The sequence below is a fragment of the Prionailurus bengalensis genome, chromosome A1, assembly GCF_016509475.1.
Source record: "Prionailurus bengalensis isolate Pbe53 chromosome A1, Fcat_Pben_1.1_paternal_pri, whole genome shotgun sequence".
In the NCBI taxonomy this organism is placed as follows: Eukaryota; Metazoa; Chordata; class Mammalia; order Carnivora; family Felidae; genus Prionailurus; species Prionailurus bengalensis.
Window position 1 is genome coordinate 52,114,385 of NC_057343.1, and position 20,396 is coordinate 52,134,780.

The 20,396-nt window shown below is 41.5% G+C and overlaps 1 protein-coding gene across 2 annotated transcripts in view; it reads left to right on the plus strand.

Moving 5' to 3' along the window:
* SLAIN1 (SLAIN motif family member 1) overlaps positions 1-17,684 on the plus strand; it is a 62,177-nt gene extending 44,493 nt beyond the window's left edge. For both annotated transcript variants that reach the window (XM_043581147.1, XM_043581156.1), the window contains 4 exons: positions 1,953-2,294; positions 9,273-9,428; positions 14,599-14,881; positions 16,596-17,684. In XM_043581147.1, coding sequence (XP_043437082.1) covers positions 1,953-2,294; positions 9,273-9,428; positions 14,599-14,881; positions 16,596-16,671 — 857 coding nt within the window. In that variant the 3' untranslated portion in view covers positions 16,672-17,684. The remainder of the gene's footprint in view (positions 1-1,952; positions 2,295-9,272; positions 9,429-14,598; positions 14,882-16,595) is intronic.
* Positions 17,685-20,396: the final 2,712 nt, after the last annotated feature.

Genomic DNA, 20,396 nt, shown 5'->3' on the forward strand with positions numbered 1-20,396 from the left:
TCATGCCTACCCTACCGTGTAGATGGGCCAGTTAATGCCCCTCAGGCTTTCATGGGCATCATAAGTTGTTAGGACATACTCTGGTCAAAATACATGAATATAAAGACATCACTGGTACAGTTACTATGGAAACCGTTTGTCGGCTTCTTAAAAAACAAACAAACATGCAATTCCCATAGACCCCAGCAAGTTGCAGTCTTGGGCACCTGTCCTAGAACAGTGGAAATTTTTGTTCACATAAAAACTTATACATGAATGTTTGTAGCAGCTTTATTTGTAACAGCCCCAAACTGGAATGAACTCAGATGTCCTTCAAGAGGTGAATGGTTAATCAGGCGTCAGTGCTCCCATACCAGGGAGGTACTACTCAGCAGTAAGAGGGAGTGGACTGTTGATGCAGGCAGCATCTTGGATGAATCTCCCAGGAATTCTGCTGAGTGAAAAAAGATCTCAAGAGATTTCATTCTGTGTAATTCCATTTATATAACATTTTGGAGTGAGAAAATTTTACAGTTGATGAGGGTTAGAGACAGGGTGTGGGATCTCAGGAAGGAGGGGGACGTGGTTATAAAAGGGCAGCACAAGGGATTTTCGTGTTTTGTGGATTTTTGGAACTGTTTAGTATTTTGACACTGGTGGTGAATATTTGATCATACAGGTGATAACATTGTACGGAACTTAATACTTCCATATATATAAGTAAAACTGAAAATATCTAAACAAGTTGGGTTTGTATCACAATATCCTGGTTGTTATATTGTTTTATAATTTTGCAAAATGCTACCATTGGGGGACACTGGGCAAAGTGCACAAGGGATCTCTCGGTGTTCTTTCTTAGAACTGCGTGTGAGTCTATAGTTATCTTAATATAAACTCAATTAAAATCCATCGACAAGCTTCTCAGGATAAATATAAACATAGAAGAGATCATTAGCGGTGGGACAATGTATCAGTGGCTCTGCAGGAAAGTTAACAAATCGAGGAGCGAACTACCGCAAGGTATTAAAGGCACAATAAGATGTAGATCACAGAACTGGGCTAGGCTTGGTTTGGAGTTTTATCTTTTCAGGTCAACATAAGTAGAAACAGCCAAGTATCATTTCATTCAAGCACAACAACTTCCTGTTTTCAAAATTAGTCAAGGCTACTATGAGAAACATGGTAATGCTTATGGAGAGTTTGATAAGATCCGTTCAGAGGGAGAAAGTGATTGTTTTATGTTGTTATTTAGGAATAGTAAAATAACAGTAACGCTTTCTGAAAATATATGACTAGACAATTAATGTGAGTTTCAGAAGTTAGTCAGGGAGAGACTACTTTAAAAAATTGTGGTATTGACCGTGAGATGAAAGGAATAACTAGAAACTTCCAGTTTGACTATTTTTAGTTGGTTTTCATTTAGGATAACCCAAAACTATTGAAGAGTTGAAGTGTCTGTGTGCTTTGAAAAAGATAATATTAGTAACAAATAGAACAGAGAGGTGACCTCGTTAGACAATATTTGTACCCCAGGTTTTGAACTTTGCTTTGACTTTGAAAGCTGGGGTGGGGAGCAGGAGGAATACCCCCTGGACAGAGATTGGATTATTTGAATTGTCTAACTTATAACATACTGTTTGTAATGATGATGAATAGCTTTTCCTGAGTATCTCTCCAGGTTTCTTAAGGGATCATTTGGGGAAATTGACAGACACTGATTGATGAACTGTAGCAGTGTATTTCTTCTTCACTGGAATTGGGGCAATTTTTTTGCACAACAGGATAGTCTAATCTTAGACATCTGTTTGGTAGGTAAATGTATCTGTTTTCTTGGGACGTAACAAACTATGAACAAGATAGTGGCCTTCATTTGAATTATTTGACAGAAATTTTCTTCTGATGCTTAACTGCAACTTAATTTTTGTTGGATTGAGATGTCTCATGAGGTGATACTATTTCTTGTTCTGTCATAGGTCTCAGGCAAGATTATGCGTCCACTTCAGCATCTGTGTCCAGACATAGTTCCAGCGTGTCACTGAATTCAGGAAAAAAAGGGACATGTAGTGATCAAGAATATGATCGATTCAGTCTGGAGGACGAGGAAGAATTTGACCATTTGCCACCACCTCAGCCTCGTCTTCCAAGGTGTTCGCCTTTCCAAAGAGGAATTCCCCATTCACAGACTTTCTCCAGCATTCGGGATTGTAGGAGGAGCCCCAGTTCCCAGTATTTTCCTTCAAATAATTACCAGCAACAACAGTATTATTCACCTCAAGCCCAAACTCCAGATCAGCAACCAAATAGGACCAATGGAGGTAGGTTATATGTGTCCTTTGGTATTTAGTGTGCTTTGATCTTTCATATAGGGCCAAGAAATGGTTTTAATGTCAGTATAAATAATTGCTAAATGTTTCCCAGATTTATTAAGTATATCTTCAAGAACTTACCAGTATGGTCTGAGTTGAAATCTAAAATTGACCAGTTTCTGATCACGTGTCCCAGACTGACAGACTTACAGCTTCAAGAAAACCACCACGATGTGGCCAGCACAGGATGAGTCATGCATGTGGGGCATCTTTATGTGGTTGCTAGTTCAGAGGCAGGACGGGCAGGTGGTGCTGGCTGAGTTCACAGTGGAGCTCCGTGGAGCCCATCGCACTGAGCGGTGTCTCCTTTCCTCTCCTGCCACCTCAGTCCCGCACTGCCTGCTCCTGTCATGCGGTAATGGATGGGAAGCATGGATGGTGATGCTTGTGCACATCCCGATTTAGGACAAGTTTGGATGTGTCTTTCCCTCTGACATCTAGAAGTAAGATCTGTGTACCAGGAGGGATACGGAGGCTGATACTTGGCGTGGTAACAGGAAGTTGATCTGCCCCAGTGTGACTGTCAACGTGGTGGGTCAGAGTATGTGTCATTCTCTTGTGTGTTTTTTCCTTTCTCCATATTCACTGTTAGTCTTACTTCCCCAATCCAGGAGGTACGGTCCTTGACCTCCAACAGACTAGGGAGAACAATCATGTAATATTCTAAGCCTGCTATGATTTTGTACCAATGACCGGTCAGATTTCACATGCAAATCCTGTATAATATGGAGAAATAAACCGTATTTATAATTACAGCTCTTAATTATTACATAGCACCATTTCTCAAAGCTGGGCCCAGGAGTGGTGAAGCAGCCTATTTAAAAGGACTGCAGGGCCAAATACAAATTGTATTCATGATCACTTGTTAACCATGTTTTTTGTTTTTACCTTCTCTTCTTCTGTACTTGTATCATTCGTGCTAATTGAGAGATCCTTTGAAACTATTGAACATTTCAGTCATAATTTCTCTTCTAGTATTTCTAGATATCAAATTTAAAAGGAAAAAAAGTGGCAGCTAAGGCATGTTGTAGTAACTAATTTATTAATGCTCATAATGCCAGAAAAGCGGTGTATTCCATGTGCGTCTTGAAAGTCTGCCTCGCTTTGAAATCGAGGAAAAGGACGCCTCGAGTTGTTGCTCTGATGGTTGTCAGGTGTCTTAAAACATCGTATCCTAGTTGCCCAGCAGACGCTGGCTCCGCTGCTTGGTCCGTGTTGCCAGCGGATTGTTGTCTTCCCTCAGAAGAGGGGTTTCACCTTACACCGAGCACCACGATGAAAAGGATCGGTTTCCCTGGACCTGCGCTGTGATGACTCCCATAAGGAAAGCAGAGGCACCCCACAGCTTAGCGTCCAACAGTGGCAGTTTCATTTTTCCTAAAAGGCCTGGGCTCCATGCGCAAAGGAAAATCGAATACGACCACGGTTTTCTGGACTGGACTTGTGGCCGATTAACTTGGGGGTTGAGAGTGCAGGCTCTGGAGTCCAGTCTTGTCCCACCACTTCCGTCTTTCACAGGTCCCTCGGGTCTCCATACACGTTGCTTTCTTTGGCTCTAAAATGTGGACAAATAATACCTCTTTCTCGGAAAACTTAGGTGTAATTTCACATCAAATCATCTGGTACACACTCTTCCAACCTAAGGAACAAATGAAATAATGACCCTTGCACTGCCTGGATGAAAAGTGCTGGGAAAGTAAATAATGACTGACTGTCTCCCCTCCCACCCTCATTTTAAAAAAATGTGACTCAGATAACTGACCCTTCATTTGTTACCATGGAATATCAGTTGAACAAAATTGTGAAATAAGAGTGGCAGCTTTGAAACTAGGCCATCATATTTTTTCTAAATTCCTAAAATAATGTGGATAGGAGAGAATAAATTAGCGATCCATTTAAAATGACTAAAGGCTGTTTCCGATTCTGTGTCTCCCTCTCTCTCTGCCCCTCCCCCGTTCATGCTCTGTCTCTCTCTGTCCCAAAAAAAAAAAAAAAAAAAAAAAAAAAAAAGTTGAAAAAAAAGGGGGCGCCTGGGTGGCGCAGTCGGTTAAGCGTCCGACTTCAGCCAGGTCACGATCTCGCGGTCCGCGAGTTCGAGCCCCGCGTCAGGCTCTGGGCTGATGGCTCGGAGCCTGCAGCCTGTTTCCGATTCTGTGTCTCCCTCTCTCTCTGCCCCTCCCCCGTTCATGCTCTGTCTCTCTCTGTCCCAAAAAAAAAAAAAAAAAAAAAAAGTTGAAATAAAATGACTAAAGGGGCACCTGGGTGGCTAAGCCGGTTAAGTGTCCAACTCTTGGCTTCGGCTCAGGTCATGACCTCTTGGCTCGGTGCTTTCAAGCCCCGCATCTGGCTCTGTGTTGGCAGCGAGGGGCAGCTTGGGATTCTCTCTCCCTCCCTCCCTCCCTCCCTCTCTCTCTGCTCCTCCCCCACTCATGCTATCTCTGTCTCTCTCAAATCAACTTTAAAAACTAAATAAAAATGACTAACAAGAAGTCACCAGTGCATATTTATGTTTATTGCTTTTGTAGCTCCAGCGCTGCCTAGGTTCAGAAAAGAGGGCTCTTAAAATTTATGGGATCAGGGTGCCTGGGTGGCTCAGTCGGTTGAGCATCATGAGACTTTGGCTGAGGTCATGATCTTGCAGTTGTGAGTTCAAGCCCTGCATCAGGCTGTGTGCTGACAGCTCAGAGCCTGGAGCCTACTTCAGATTTTGTGTCTCCCTCTCTCTCTGCCCCTCCCTTGCTCATGCTCTGTCCTTCTCTCTCTCAAGAATAAATAAAACATTAAAAAAAAATTTAAAAAACAGTTATGGGACTATTTATAGGGGTTATAAAATTAAAAGCATATTTGGAATAGTTTTCCAGATGTGAACAATGACTAACTCTTGTAGGATCCTTTTAGGGTATGGCAGGGGTTGTCTGTGGCATGAGGTTAGCACTGTTAGCCCCGGGCCCTCCCTTGTACCCTGTACTGATTGGAAGGCTAGATCTGATTGGTGGGTAACCACATGTCCCCTTTATTTCTGAATACTCTTGAGTCTTTGTTTCCTAGAGTGGTAACTCTTGCTGCTGCTTGAGAAATAATAACATGAGAAGACTCCCTTGAATTCTTTCCTCTGTCTGTTCCTCCAGCTTTCCCTGCTGCACCTCAGTCCTTGAGTGCAAATTGCTGATTTCTTGTGAAGATAGAAATAGAATGTTATTTTTGATTCCTTGAACACTAAAGCATATATGGTCATTAATGTGATCCACATTGTTTGACAGGAAGAGTGTACCTCATTTCCAGATGGTCCCTGACATCGCTTGTAGATGGGAGCTTCACCCAGAGGAGAAGTGTTCTAGATATTGACACTCGGAAGCGTTTACTTTTAAGAGCGTATTTCAGATTTAAAGCTTTGTGAGACTGACTTGCTGCTTACAGGAATAAAGATTGGTTTCTAAAAACAGATACATCTAGATTAATAGAGATTAGAAACACGACAACCACATCTAATGTGTGAACCTTGACTGATCGTGGTTTAGGGGGAAATGCTTATGAAGGACATTCTTGATGGGAAAATTTTGTATGTGAATTATTAAAACCTATTGTTAATTTGTTTACATGGAATGAAAGTATTGTGATTGTACAGAATTTTCTTATTCTTTGGCCCTACCTAAGATTTCAAAGTGCCCGGGTACCTTTAGGTTTAAAATTTAAAAGAAATTGTGGCAGTGGGAAGGTCATAGTGACTAATTTATTATTGAAGCTCAAAATACCAGGAAGAAAATGTATTCCATGTGCTTAATGGAAGTCATGACATCATATTAAAACTGAGGGAGAAGGCATTAGTGTTCACATGTCCAGAGGTCTGCAGCTTTTATGTGGCTTCACAGCAAACAATTATGTATATATGTGGAGATGAATTAATTATGGCAAAATGAAAACAACTAGCATATCTAGGTGGAAAACATGCAGATACGACACTGCTTTTCAACACTTCTGTATATATGAAAACTTTTTCAGCTTTTTAAGATTTATTTATTTTTGAGAGACACAGAGCAAGTGAGTTGGAGAGGGGCAGAACGAGAGAGATAGAATCCCAAGCAGACTCTGCACTGTCAGCGCGGAGCCCAATGCGGGGCTCCAACTCATGAACCGTGAGATCATGACCTGAGCGGAAACCAAGAGTCGGACGCTTAATCAACTGAGCCACCCAGATGCCGCATGAACACTTTTATAGTAAATAGTTTGGAAACTTAGAAATGTAGAAACTCAATTCATATTCTAAATGGTAGCATATAATTCTTTCCTTGTGTCTCCCTGCAGCTTAAATATATATAGTCAAAGTAATTTAGTCTTGCATTAATAGAAGCTCGGTTTTCATCCAGTTAGTGTGATGTTCCAAAGATCTGGATGTAGACTCTAAGACCAGTCCCTTCTCCCTTATTTCTCCTACCACACACCGTCTGCCAACATACACATAAATAACGTGTGCTGAATGTATTAAATGCCTGCTGCCTGGGGTTAGGAACTTTCACAAGAATTTAGGAATATGAAACCTATGGTTGTGCCAAATAGGCCTCAAGGAGATATTGAGGAAAATGGTCAAGAAAACTAACAGTCAGTGGCAGTATTTGAGCATTATTAACTCTAGAAATACGTACCGGGAATAAGGATGTGTTGTGGGAGTGGAAATACCTCCGCTAGGAGATATACAGAAAGAGTGAGGCCGACATAATCTTCTTTTTGGTCTCCTCATAGCGCTCTTTACACTTTATTTTACTTTCTTATGCTTATTATGTAAGTATACTTATTATACTTGTTTACTTTTCTGTCTTTTCCCTAGACTCCGGCAAAGAGGCAAAAATTGCTGGGCAGGGCTCCAGTGACTGGGTAGAAGTCATGTGAAACAAGCAGTGCAAAGAAGGGGGGAGAAGATGAGTTTGGTTTTGTCCTTGGACACATTTTGGATTAGTGTTCAAGTATATCATTTGTTTTCCAATTTAGCTTGAAAGAAAGTGACCACAAACTTGAGTGCCCTGGTATGTGTCTGTTGGTGTTTTAGGGCATATACAAATAAAAATATCTTGGAGTGTAGGGGGTGCATGGACAGCATGAGATAGTACTGTGGTTTGTAGTCCCGCAGAGTTCCAAATGTTATTTTTCTGTATAAGATTTAACGTTAAATTTTAGATTTTCTCTTTAGGATGGATAATGGAAACAAGATTGAGAAGACCTGGTTTAGACTATAAACTCAGAGTCAGGGACTGGACCTGTGGTACAGGGTGGTCCCCCCGGCATCTTCTGGGGTGCCTGGCATTTAGTATATACGTGGTAAATTCCTGTGCCCTTTTTCATTCGGTCACTCCACAAAGTGGGGAAGGGTGGCCCAGTAGAGGGACAGTCCAGTCTGTGACTGGAGTACGCCACAGATGCAAGAGTGTGGAGCACTGGGCAACTTCCTTCATCCACTTGCATGGGAGACTAGGCAGAGGGGTGGGAGTAGCAGGAGGTAAGGCTGGAGAAGGATGCGGGGCCAAAACCTTGGAGGGTCTCATGCAGGCCACGCCCAGTGCTTGGACTTTCGGATGAAGGTGGCAGCGTGATTGGAAGGCTTTAAGAGGGTGACTGGGTATGTGCTTGCGCTCTTGGGAGACTAGAGCAGGCTGTGTGGGAGAGGAGGCCGAGGAACCGGGTAGGGGGCGTGGAGACCAATTAAGAGGATTTTGTCAAAATGTGAGTGATGAATAATGAGGTCCGAACCAGATGTAGTGGATGATACATTAACTATTAGGCAGAACTGACAGGACGCGGGGGCCGGGGGTATAGAAGGGAGGTGCGTCTGAGGAGATGGCCCCAATTTCGGATTAGAGGACTTGCTGGGCAGGGAGGGTGCAGCCAGCCGGTCTGAGTAAGTGTGGAAGGCGCCGTGTGTGAAGGGGAGGAAGAAGTGAATCCGGTTTTGTACTTGAATGGTTTTGGCTTAGCATTCAAATATATCTTTTGTTTTCTGAGCTTGAGCGACCTGTTCGGGGAACTTCAGTTTAGGGACGGTGTGTCTTGCAGGGTTGTGGTCCTGTGCTGAATTCACAGCTCAGCAGCACGGGGAATCTGTGGGCGACTCTCTGCTGCCCTCTTGTGGCAGCATGTGTGCTCAGCCAGGACAATGAAATGGAAGCGTTCTCTTTTCAGGTCTCAAGAGGTTTAGTGGCTTACTCATAGTTAAAACTTTCCAGAAGTTAATGTAGTCATTTTGGTGTGATGAGTGGGTATCTCAGAACATGTCAAGTTAGGATTTTAATAATTTTTTTCCCATTTTTCTATGCTAGCAAGAGATACAGTAGGTGTTAGTTTGGTTCTTTTTTTTTTTTTTAATTACTATGCAGTAATCTCTAGTGTCTTTTAAAACTAAGTGGCTGTTAAGATTATTCTCTAACCTCACTTTGATACAAATTTATCCATTTGTATACAAATAGCTAATTGATTAGCTAATTCCTACTTATTTTTATAGAACACATTTTTTTTTATTTTTTTAATTTTTTTTAATGTTTATTTATTTTTGAGACAGAGACAGAGCATGAACGGGGAGGGTCAGAGAGAGGGAGACACAGAATCCGAAACAGGCTCCAGGCTCTGAGCCATCAGCCCAGAGCCCAACGCGGGGCTCGAACTCACGGACTGCGAGATCATGACCTGAGCCAGAGTCAGACGCCTAACTGATGGAGCCCCCCAGGCGCCCCAGAACACATTTTTTTAAACAGTTGCTTGGTAGAGCCTTTCTTGGAGATACTGAGTGTGCTTTCTATACAGAAGGTTAATTCTATGGTAGCTTGTTATAGTTCATAACACACATAATTTTTATGTTATTGAGTATAATATTTATATTTAATTTTGAAAGCTCCTATTTTAACTGACATAAACTTATGATTTTCGACTGAAATTCTTTTCTAGACAAGCTCCGAAGAAGTATGCCTAATCTAGCTCGGATGCCAAGTACAACTGCTGTTAGTAGCAATGCGAGTTCTCCAGTCGCCGTGAGAAACAGTCAGAGTTTTGACTCAAGTTTGCATGGAGCTGGGAACGGGATTTCAAGAATACAGTCTTGCAGTAAGTGTGACAATTTGTAATTCATTAGTAATTTTTAGTTGTAATACAGTTAGAAAACTATCTTACTATTTCATTTTTTTTTTCTTTTGTGAACATGGCAGGAAACTTCTCTCCTTGTGACTTTTTTTTTTAACTTCACCATTACAATTGAGTGGTATTTTCATCAGTGCATATGTTATCAATTAATAATTAGTAAATTATGTTTAATCCTCTAAACCCAAGGATAGCAGTAGAGGCATACACGATGATTAATTTGTTTGCTTGTCGTATGAACAAAAATAACCTCTTTCCTTGCAGATCTGCTGCTTTCTAGCTATCTCTGCTTGATCCCTTTTCTCTGAAGAAAGCATATTTGTTCAGTCTTGCTCGTACCTTTGTGCTGTTTTTCACCTTAGTGTTAGCTTTGTTTCTCTCAAAATGAAGTTATATTTTAGCGTGCAAAGTAGTACTTACCTGCTCCCTTTCAGCTTACCACACAGTCTGTCATTCATTCTCTGGATGTTTTACCCAGCAGTGAGCCATGCAATGAGTGTGAAATCTTGTGTTCATACGTTTTTATTTTGTGTGGGGATGTGGTGGCTCCAGGGCCCCCCTCCCATTCCCGCTCATGCTGTTTACGTGAGTAGTTGGGGTTAAGTCCGACACTGATCCCTGGGAGGCAGACTCACGGTCACAGTCCCAGTGTTGGTACCGAAACGTAGGAGGCCTGACGCATGTTCAGAGTGTGCTGGCCAAGTCATCAACCAGGGTGGTCTGAAGCCCTTCTACCTCAGATCCATTTTGGGGGTTCACGTGGCATTTGCCCCACATGAGACGGATTTTCATTTCTTATTGTCTTAGTTGCTAAAGACAAATTGACAACATTTACCGTGCACAAGGAACTGTGCTAACCGGTTTACAGCTATTGTCTTACTTGGTTCTGCTAACAACCCCATGAGGTCGTTTCTGTCCTCGTTCCCATTTTGCATTTTGAGAAAACAGATAAAGGAACAGTTTGCACAAGGCCATGCAGGTGAAGGAATAGAGGCAGAAGCTTGTTCTGATCACCCCAGAGTTTACACTGATCTTTCCCTTCTTTATGCAGCTTGTTGCTGTTTACCTTTGTCCTACAGCCCAGACACATAACCTTTGAAAAGGCTCTGTTGATGACCCTAACAGACTTCCCCATAAACCCCCAAAACATATCTAGAATGGATTAGATTTTTGGTGCTTACCTTTTTCAGTGTGTCATATTTTATGGTCTTTATCTTCCATACTAGATTATCAGCTTAGCTGATTTTCTGTGCCTAGCACCTGGCATGCTGCCTGGTATATAATGAGTTCACAGTAAACGTTTGAATGAATGAGTAGACGAATGCCATAGGGCTGTATCAGATTAGGGCTTAATCTGTTAATATTGGAATTAATGGCTTGTGTAAAGACTCGGAAGACGACCTGTGAAATTTGTTAATGGTGGGAAACAGAGCTACTAATTTCATGTCAGGCAGCTGGGACAATAGGCCAGATGAGATCATGATGAAATTTAACTGAGATTAGTACACAGTTCTATACTTGAGTACAAGAGTTGATCGTATTAGTGTAGACTAGGAAAATACAGGGTTGTTGTTTTTTTTAATGTTTATTTTTGAGAGAGTGCGTGAGTGGGGCAGGGGCAGGGGCAGAGAAAACGGGGACAGAGGATCTGTCCCGATGGTAGGGCTCAAACTCCTGAACCATGAGATCATGGCCTGAGGTGAAGTTGATGCTCAACTGACTAAGCCACTCAGTCACTATGTTATAGTTTTTATAGTAGCAAATGTAGTAATGATTAGGAATTTTTGTTAACTCTGACTCTGTGTGGCTTAATAGTGTGATTCGAGTACCAGAAGAACATATGTAGCCCAAAATGGAATGCACACAACAAAGAATGGCCAGTTATGGTCGAAGTGCTCAAAAAATTATGGGAATATAGAACATAAAAAACAACTTGAACAAGTTCCCAGCGACCAAGTCAGTGACAGTTGAAGCCACAGAAAAAAATAATTGTGAAGGATTATAACCAACAGAATAATCACAGGTCCATATGTAATGGACTAAATACATAAATTGAGAAGGGAAAATTCTTTACAGGAGAATTCCAATTCATCAGTGTAAAAAAATAAGGTAGAAAAATCGGTGTTTGAAAGTCAAACATAATGAGAGAAGAAAAATCCTTTAGAGCACTGATGTGCAATATGTCGGTCATATGCTTCTTTCAAATCTTAGGATTCTGTTCTCATTTACTTTTTTTTTTTTTAATTTTTTTTTAACGTTTATTTACTTTTGAGACAGAGACAGAGCATGAACAGGGGAGGGTCAGAGAGAGAGAGGGAGACACAGAATCTGAAACAGGCTCCAGGCTCTGAGCTGTCAGCACAGAGCCCGACGCGGGGCTCGAACTCACGGACCGCGAGATCGTGACCTGAGCCGAAGTCGGATGCTTAACCGACTGAGCCACCCAGGCGCCCCATCATTTACTTTCATTTGTAAGCATTCTAAGTGATTATTCTTTATACGTTCTAAGTTTATACCCTGACGATTCCTAGTTCTGGACCATTTTACTTTGGAAAACACAGAGGTAAGATAATGTTGGAAAGGCAGCATGGTACAGAAGGAAGAACACAGGATTTGCAGTAAAACAATCTGAGTTTGGGTCTTAATCATATGCTCTTGGATAAGTGATAAGTCCATTCTGATTCTTATTTGTAAAATTAGGATTATGTCTGTTTAACTCTCATCATTTTTTCTTCTTTTAAAATACTCAAGGGGTTGTCTGTTTTGTTTGTGTATTAGAAGAGTTCATAGGATGATTTTCCTGAGTAACTTGTGTAATTTCATTTCAAATGATATTGATTGGGATGTCATTGAGTCTGTAGATAAATTTTAGGAGAATTGGTATCTTCATAATATTCTTCTGTTTCATTAGTATGGAACATCTCTTCATTTAGATCTTCCTCACGTCTCTCAGGCTAAGTGTTCATGGCTTTCTGAAAGGAAGTTTTAATGCATCATAGTGAAATTTATTCTTAAGTGTTTTTTCAAACTTTAGTTTCTACTTTGCTGGTGTTTAGAAATAGTTGATTTTTGCATTTGATGTCGTATTCAGTGACTTTGTTTAACTTCATTTATCGTGATGATGGTAGAATTCAGAATATATCTTATATAATGAGCACATATGAACACTGACACACAGATTCTAGAAGGTTCACAAATCCCAAACTGGAATAACCCAGCCTTTCGTCACTAGGCAGACAGATTGTGACATTCATACAATTGAGTACTGCATAGCGGTGCAAACATGGCTGAATGTCAAAAACATGATGTTGAGTGAAAGAAGCCAGAGGACATACTGTATAATTCCATTTATTTGAAGTTCAGGGTAGGAATAACCCATCTGTGGTGATAAAGTGAGAATAACTGTTACTGTTGTGGGAAGAGGCATGTGAGCCTTCTGGGGTGCAGATCACTTCCATGGCCTGGAGTGACTGGTGGTGACACAAGTGTGTTCACTTTGAAAATTGAGTACTAGACTTAAGATTTGTGCACTTTATGTATGTTTTTCAAAAGAAATTGAGGCAAATTGACATACTGAATTTTTTAATTTAGGCTTTTTTTTTCCGAGCTGTTTTAGGCTTACACCGAAATTAGAAGTACAGAGCTCCCATACATCCCTGCACATCCCCTCCTTTCCTGGTTTTCTGCTAACATCTCGCATTAGTATGGTACATTCATTATACCTGATGAGCCAATATATTGACATATTCATTGTCAAAAGCTTACCTAACTAAGGAATGGTAGAATTGGTGGGAAAAGGAACTTAGAGATTGTCAACCAACAGAAATTTTACTGTGTCACAAAAACTTGGTTGGATCAAAACTATAGCAGAATCTTGCATAGAACCTTTTTTTTTTTAATTTGAGTTTATTGAGAGAGAGAGAAAGCGCACACGAGAACAGGCAGAGCGAGAATCCTAAGCAGGCTTTGCACCATCAGTGCAAAGCCTGATGTGGGGCTCAAACTCACAAACTTGATCTTGAGATCATGACTTGATCTGAAATTGAGTTGGACACTTAATTGACTGAGCCATGCAGGTACTTTGAATTGAGCCTGATGAATATGTGTCATCAGCATTCCTATGTATAGATTTCACCTCGGATGCACTTAACATGAAACTGATTTTTTAAGGAAATCATTCAATAGGCATTAAATAAAACCATGGATTTTTTTTTCTCCCTTTCTGTTTTTATTTCGAAAAGATACTGTATATTTTATCGTTAAGTTCAAAATCAGTTAAACTGTTTTAGAAAATGGTGCATCCATGTTTAACTGAATTGCAAATCTTAGGCAGCAAAGGCTAGAATAGTTTGTAAAAACAGGCAGAGTTGTATGTGTAAGTTTTCATTAAATCTGTGATTCAGTTTTTTCCCCTTGGAGAAAAGGACTCTACAGTTTAAACTTTCTGCCAAACAGTTCACTGTTTCACGTGAAATGGTACGCACCGTTGGGCGTGTAAGTATATTGATGAAATTTTTAAGAGTTCTTACCCAGAGAGTTCCCTTCATTTTACAGATTTTGCTGTTATCAAGATAATATCACTTGGTGAGTGGTTACTAAGTGTCGGGTGCCATTGTAAGGCTGTATGTGGATTAACTCATTTACTCTTCCCGCCAACTTTAGGAGATAAGATAGGTAAATGTCATTATGATATTATTCAATCTGTAATAAGCTGTTTGGACCTACTGAGGCCAATAGGTACACCTGTCTTTATGTCACAGCTATTAATTGTCCCCTTGTTTTGTTTTCGTGAAACCATCCCCAGAGCACCCATCAAGAAAATCCTCATATCTTCCAAGCAAAGAAACTGTCCCTGAGAACTCAGGGATGATTCCATTTGTTAAAGGAAAGGAAGTCGGTGTTAGATCTGGCTTTTGAATATAGTTAGGTGCCCAGAAACGTTGCTGATTGACAGGATAGGAGACTGTTGTCAAGAGCGAGAATTTTCTAGTGCTAAATGTGGTCTGGAACCCGTATTTCATTTATTTCTCTCTTTATATTCCCTTTCCGACCCTATTTGTTGTGGATGTAAGGCGCATTTCCTCAGTTGGACAGCAGTACAGGTTTTCCCTCACATCTCTGTCATCTCCTCTTCTAGTTCCATCCCCGGGACAGCTTCAGCACAGAATCCACAGCGTGGGTCATTTCCCAGTGTCCGTCCGACAGCCTCTGAAAGCCACAGCCTACGTGAGCCCCACCGTTCAAGGCAGCAGCAGCATGCCTGTATCCAACGGCCTGCAGTTATATTCCAGCACGGGGATCCCCGCGCCAAACAAAGCTGCGGCTTCTGGGATAATGGGCCGCAGTGCTCTTCCGAGACCTTCGCTGGCAATAAATGGGAGTAACCTGCCTCGAAGCAAAATTGCACAGCCTGTTAGAAGGTAGGAACCTTTGTTCATTTGTCTCCATCACCTCTTTCGCAGTTTGAAATTGGAGACTGCTGGGGAACTGTCCTCACTCTTCCTGTCTCTGACGTGCTGCCCTTTGTGGCCTGATGTGTGGCCTCCTTCCTCTGGAAAGTGATGGGGTTGGGAGGGGTGGTCCCTTGCGTGGTCAGGTCTTCCCTTCCTCCCTCATCACTTCACTCCTGACGCATTATTGGCTTTTGTTTTAATTTACCAGGTAAGCTCCATCTCCAGAGCTTTTGTGTATTTTCCTTTCTTCAGCTTATTTGTACAGCCTGTCCCCACCCCCGCCCGACCACAGGACTTCACCCACATGAACGCTGTCCACAAGTTCAACTCCACTGACCGTTGTAACTCCTCTTTCTTACCCTCCTTCTCCATTTTCCCCCCAGAGCCTGTATCCGCAGCTGAGGGACTGTAGATTCTACCTCTTCATTAGTTTGTGGTCTGTCCCCTCTAGAACATAAATTGCGTGGGGTGGGGGGGAGAGGAGTGTTCACTACTCTAAATCCCCAATGCCAAGAACTATGTCTAGCACAGGATAGAACTGCAAATACTTCTGAAGCAATAATTTATCAAAATAAGCAAATCTCAGGCACATGCACACCCTTGCCCACACTCATGCTTTCAAAAGCACCTCAGTGATACTAAGCCGGGGTTAGCTTATGTTGGTAATTGTAGTATGGTCCAGGTAGGATTTTTTTATTCTTTAAAATTCCAGATTAGTTGCAAGGCACATATTAGACAAGCTCATGGTCAGGATGTACCCCTTCTTGAACTGGAGATCTTGGAGTCATCAGCAGGATTCCATGGGTCAACAGGATTCCACGGAGGTGGGTTGAGGATAATTTGGAAGATGAGACTATGGAGGCAGTAACCACAGACAGCTTCCCCAAGAAGTTAGGCTGTTGAGGAGAGGGCCGGACCTTAGTGACAGGATGAAAAGGGATGCGCCAGTAAGCAGTTTTTCCTTCTTTGTTGTCAGGACGTGTAAACAGTCTTTATTTTTCAATTAGAAGTGCTAGTTTCTGACTTTTTGATCTGAGCCCCTATCAAAAAAACACGTGAAAGTAAACAAAAGTGAATGCCAGAATCCTGCTACCCAGCTAGGAAGCGTTTCGTTGCAAACTTCATAAATTCTGGCTTATTCTGCCCCGGTAAGTGCAGATCTGTGTTTACCGTCACATTTGATGTATACAGGCTATTGTGCCACCTCCAAACTAAGCCTCTGTGAAGGTTGTCACTGCCAGACTATAGGAGAGGTTTCCCCAGAGTTAGGCAGAAACTGGGTAGGATTCATTTTAGATTCTTTGCCAGTGTGATAGGCAGATCTTGATCTGGAAGGTGGAAAATTTCTTCTTGGTAATTTGCTATCTGCATTCAAGGAAGCAACTTTATTTTTAGACAAAGTTTATCTTTTTCTCTCTGATTTTAAGCTATTCTTTATCCTCAGTGGACATTGGTCGTTTTTCACTTCTGTTGCAACTCCTGCACCCACAGCACACATGGCAGTGTGCCGCGAACGGGGTTTCCAGCCGGGGAGCACGGTGCAAAGGTCGGGTGCGTGAAACCCAGGGCGCGCTTGGGAAGGTGCTAGTGAGTTGTCCCTGGTGGGGTGGAGAACGGATGAGAGCGAGCGCTGGGACTCCTGGCAGCATTAACGGTCTGTTTCCTTGTCTCGTCCCTTCAGTTTCCTTCAGCCTCCAAAGCCTCTGTCTTCACTCAGCACGCTGAGGGATGGAAACTGGAGAGACGGTTGCTACTGACGCTGTCTCGCGTACCCTTGAAGAATGGGAAAGACGTGGAAATGAGGGTTGAGTTACCTAGCTGGCTAGGTAACCGTGAACGTCGGGATATTCTTTCCCTTTTGCATTTTAACATATTTACTGCATTGTTTTCCAATGGACCAAGCACCAGAGACTAATTATTGCACTTAATATTTGCCTGAGATAATACTGCAACGTTCTCAAATCCACGGTTGCAGTATTGTGACACTTAGATCTAGGAAGTTTTTGTAGAACTGCTATGTACCTGAATACTTTTTGAGAGAATTGAGATGTATCAATAATGCTTTCTTTGCCATGAGTTTTTTAAAGTAACTTGTTCTATTTACTTACGTGTTCTAAACATCTTCCCGTTACATGTTCTGTATTTTAATACATTGCATATTTACAACTAGGTTCTATAATTTATGCTTTGAAATTTACTTTTTTATAGTTTACAGGAATTTTATTTTTTGTGCCTATTTCTTTTTACACCTATGTGAACCACTATGGAACAACTTAAATTTTGTGCCATAAAAATATTTTTGTGGTAAGGTACTATTTTTTTAGCTCTAGGGATATATCAGCAAAAATCCACCGTACAATTTGAAAGACCTAATTTTATGTTGAATGAGCACAACATAAGCTGAAGCATTGCAAGGAGATAGCCAGACAGCAGTTAGATGGTCTTGTCTTTTTCATTGTTAATTTATTGTCCTACGTGGGTTTCAGATTTATAAAGGCATCACAGGCTCATTGCACTTAATACCTGCAATGTTTGCTACTGTACCACAATTGATTTTCAATACTTTATTACAGAGGATGAGAAACTGTAATGTTTTATTAACAATGCTTCTGGAAATGGATGCATTTTAAAGCAAATAAATCTTTTTGATAGACCTTTTACAAAACCCATTTGCACTAATGAATGCTTTCTTATGGTATATGACTTAATATTTGTTACTGTGTACATTGCTCTTTTGGAATGTTCCGAAATAAAGACTATTTCAGCAATACCAGGTCACGCATGAATGTGCAGCATAAGCAATATAAATACCATTTCTGTGTTTCACGATAATTGTGAAAGCAGTCATTGTCGCTGTGTATCTCGCACACAGCATTTAGATCTGAAGCAGGTAGGCAGAATACTTACACTTGTGAGAATTATTCCTCTAGAATGCTCCTGATAAGAAATGGGAGGTTTTGGGTCTCAGGCCATCAAAATTCAAGTAGCCTCTTGCCCAGAAATACATATATGGATGAACGCTGTCCACAGAGATTAATATTTTACAGGGGTTGAATTTGAAATACTGTCTCAGTATCAGCAAAATCTTATACACTATATCTGGTAGACGTTGGAAAACTTTTCACCTCAAGGTACTAGGGAAAGTTTAGGCGAAGGTTTTAATGGTAAGTTTTAAAATAGAAACTTCTATATAATCCCATCTAGAATGGCATTTAACCTGCAAGGTAAATGAAACGTGAGCTAGTGGAGGGGAGATACCAAAGGGGGGGAGTTATGTTTCTTGAGTACTCCTTTGGTGAGGAAAACTGTTCTAGAGACTTCACGTTCGTTTATCCCAGATCACCTGTTCTTACAAGATAAAGATCCGAGCCCCAGATAGCACATTAACCTCATATAAACATCTAGCTCCTAGTGAAGCTGACTTACAAATCCGGGTTTAGCTGATCTCAAAAATCTGTTTTACCGCTGTGCTCTTTCTATGAGCAGATATCGTTAATACATCTTTAAAAAATGGGTTCATATTCTGAGGAAATTAAAGGATTAAATTCATTTTTAGGACAAATATATTCAAAAAAGTCTGTTTAGCCCTTGGGATAAAAAAGATCTCCACGTCTTGGATCTCACATTCTAGCTGGTGGGAGAAACAGTAAACAGTAAGTGAATCACATGATTGGTCCATACTGGTCTGGGAGGGAAAAGAGGTGCTCAAGGTAAGGAGGTGCGGTCAAAGCAAGAGAAAACAGAGATAGGAAGAGATCACGCTATTAAATGTCATCTGGACAAATCTTAGTAAGAGGAAGAAGGAGAATTGGTCCTAAAGTTCTTTCGTAGCCTTTCCCCTGGACTTCTACAGAACACAGAGCGGTATCCATCATCAATGGATGCCCTAGGGTCGTGGTTCTCAGTGTGGTGCCCACATCAGCTCTTGGGAACTTATGAGAAATGCAGATTCTCAAGCTCCTCCCCGGACCTGTTGGGACAGCCCTCAAGGTGATTTGCAGAACCTCCTCCGAGAAAGACTTGCTGGGAAGGAGGAAACCGCCTATGCAAAGGTTTAGGAAGAGCAAGGCCAATGTGGCTGCAAGCAGACAGGACAAGGAGGAAAGTAGTAGAGATCAGGGCAAGATCATGAGGGCTTTGTGGCCTGCAATGAGGAGTTTCATTTTACTTTGGAATGGGAGCTGTGCATAGTTGTGAGCCACAGAGTTCATGATCTGCCTTATGTTTAAATATGCTACCCTGGCATTTGGTGGGAATAGACAAACCTACTTCAGTAATCCAAGCAAGAGAGAAGGAATTGAACCAGGAGGATCACAGTGGAGGTGATAAAAATGGTCAGTTTTGGAATATGTTCTAAAAGTACAGCCATCGTGATTCTTTATGGATTGGACATACTCTGTTCAGAAATGAAAACAAGCATTTAGGGCTGGCAATCAGAAGGATGGAGTCTCTCTGGTAGAAATGGGGAAGGCCATGGGGAAGTACGCATGAAAGCCATGGTTCCGGCTATCACCAGAGTGAGTTTAGATAAGAGGACTAAGGACAGACAGCTAGCCACATGTGCTTCTAGCTTATGGGAGTTCCTTGTACTGGGTAAATACATCCTGAGAGCTTAGTTTTCAAACATGGAAGGGAGCTATGGTGTTGGTTTCACACAGAATCTAGCATGACTTCTATTTATAATAGCTATCACAGTCTAACGAGTTACCACAAAACTTGGTGACCTAAGAGAGTATCTCACAGTTTCTGTGGGTCTGGAATCTAGCCACAGCCTAGCTCAGTCTTCTGGCTTAGGGTCTCTACCATGGCTGCAGTGTGTCAGCTAGGGCTGCAGTCATGGGGAGACTCGCCTAGGAAAGAATCAGCTTCCATGCTTGCTGACGGGGTTGTTGGCAGGGTTCATTTCTTTGTGTGCCATTGACCAGAAGCTGTCCTCAGTTTCTTCCACATGGACTTCTCCTTAGGCAGCTTACAACACAGTGCTTGCTTCCTCTGAACAAACAAGTGAGAGGTGCGAGAAAGTGCACCAGAAATATGAAAATTAGCCTTATAACTTGAAGCAATATCCCTTCCCTTTGCCATAGTCTATTCATTGGAAGAAGTCACTAAGTCCAGCCCTCATTCAAGGTGAGGGAATATCACACGAATGTTAATACCTGGAGACAAGGATCTTACAAGCTGTCTGCAAAATACTGCCATCAACTTTACTAGATGATGCCAATCTCATTTACAAAATGATTGTCACACTGTACCTATTTGCCATCAGTATGAGAATTCCTGTTACTATATACCCTTAGTGTTATAATGTCTTTAACTTTCTAACCTATGGGCATGTAGTAGTGTCTCATGATTTCAATTTGCATTTCCTTTGTTGCTAGTTGAGATCGAATACTTTTTCATTTGTTATGTTGAACATTGGCATATCTTTCATGGATTCCTTTTCAGGTCTCTTGCCCATTTTTCTGTTGGGGTTTTCTGACTG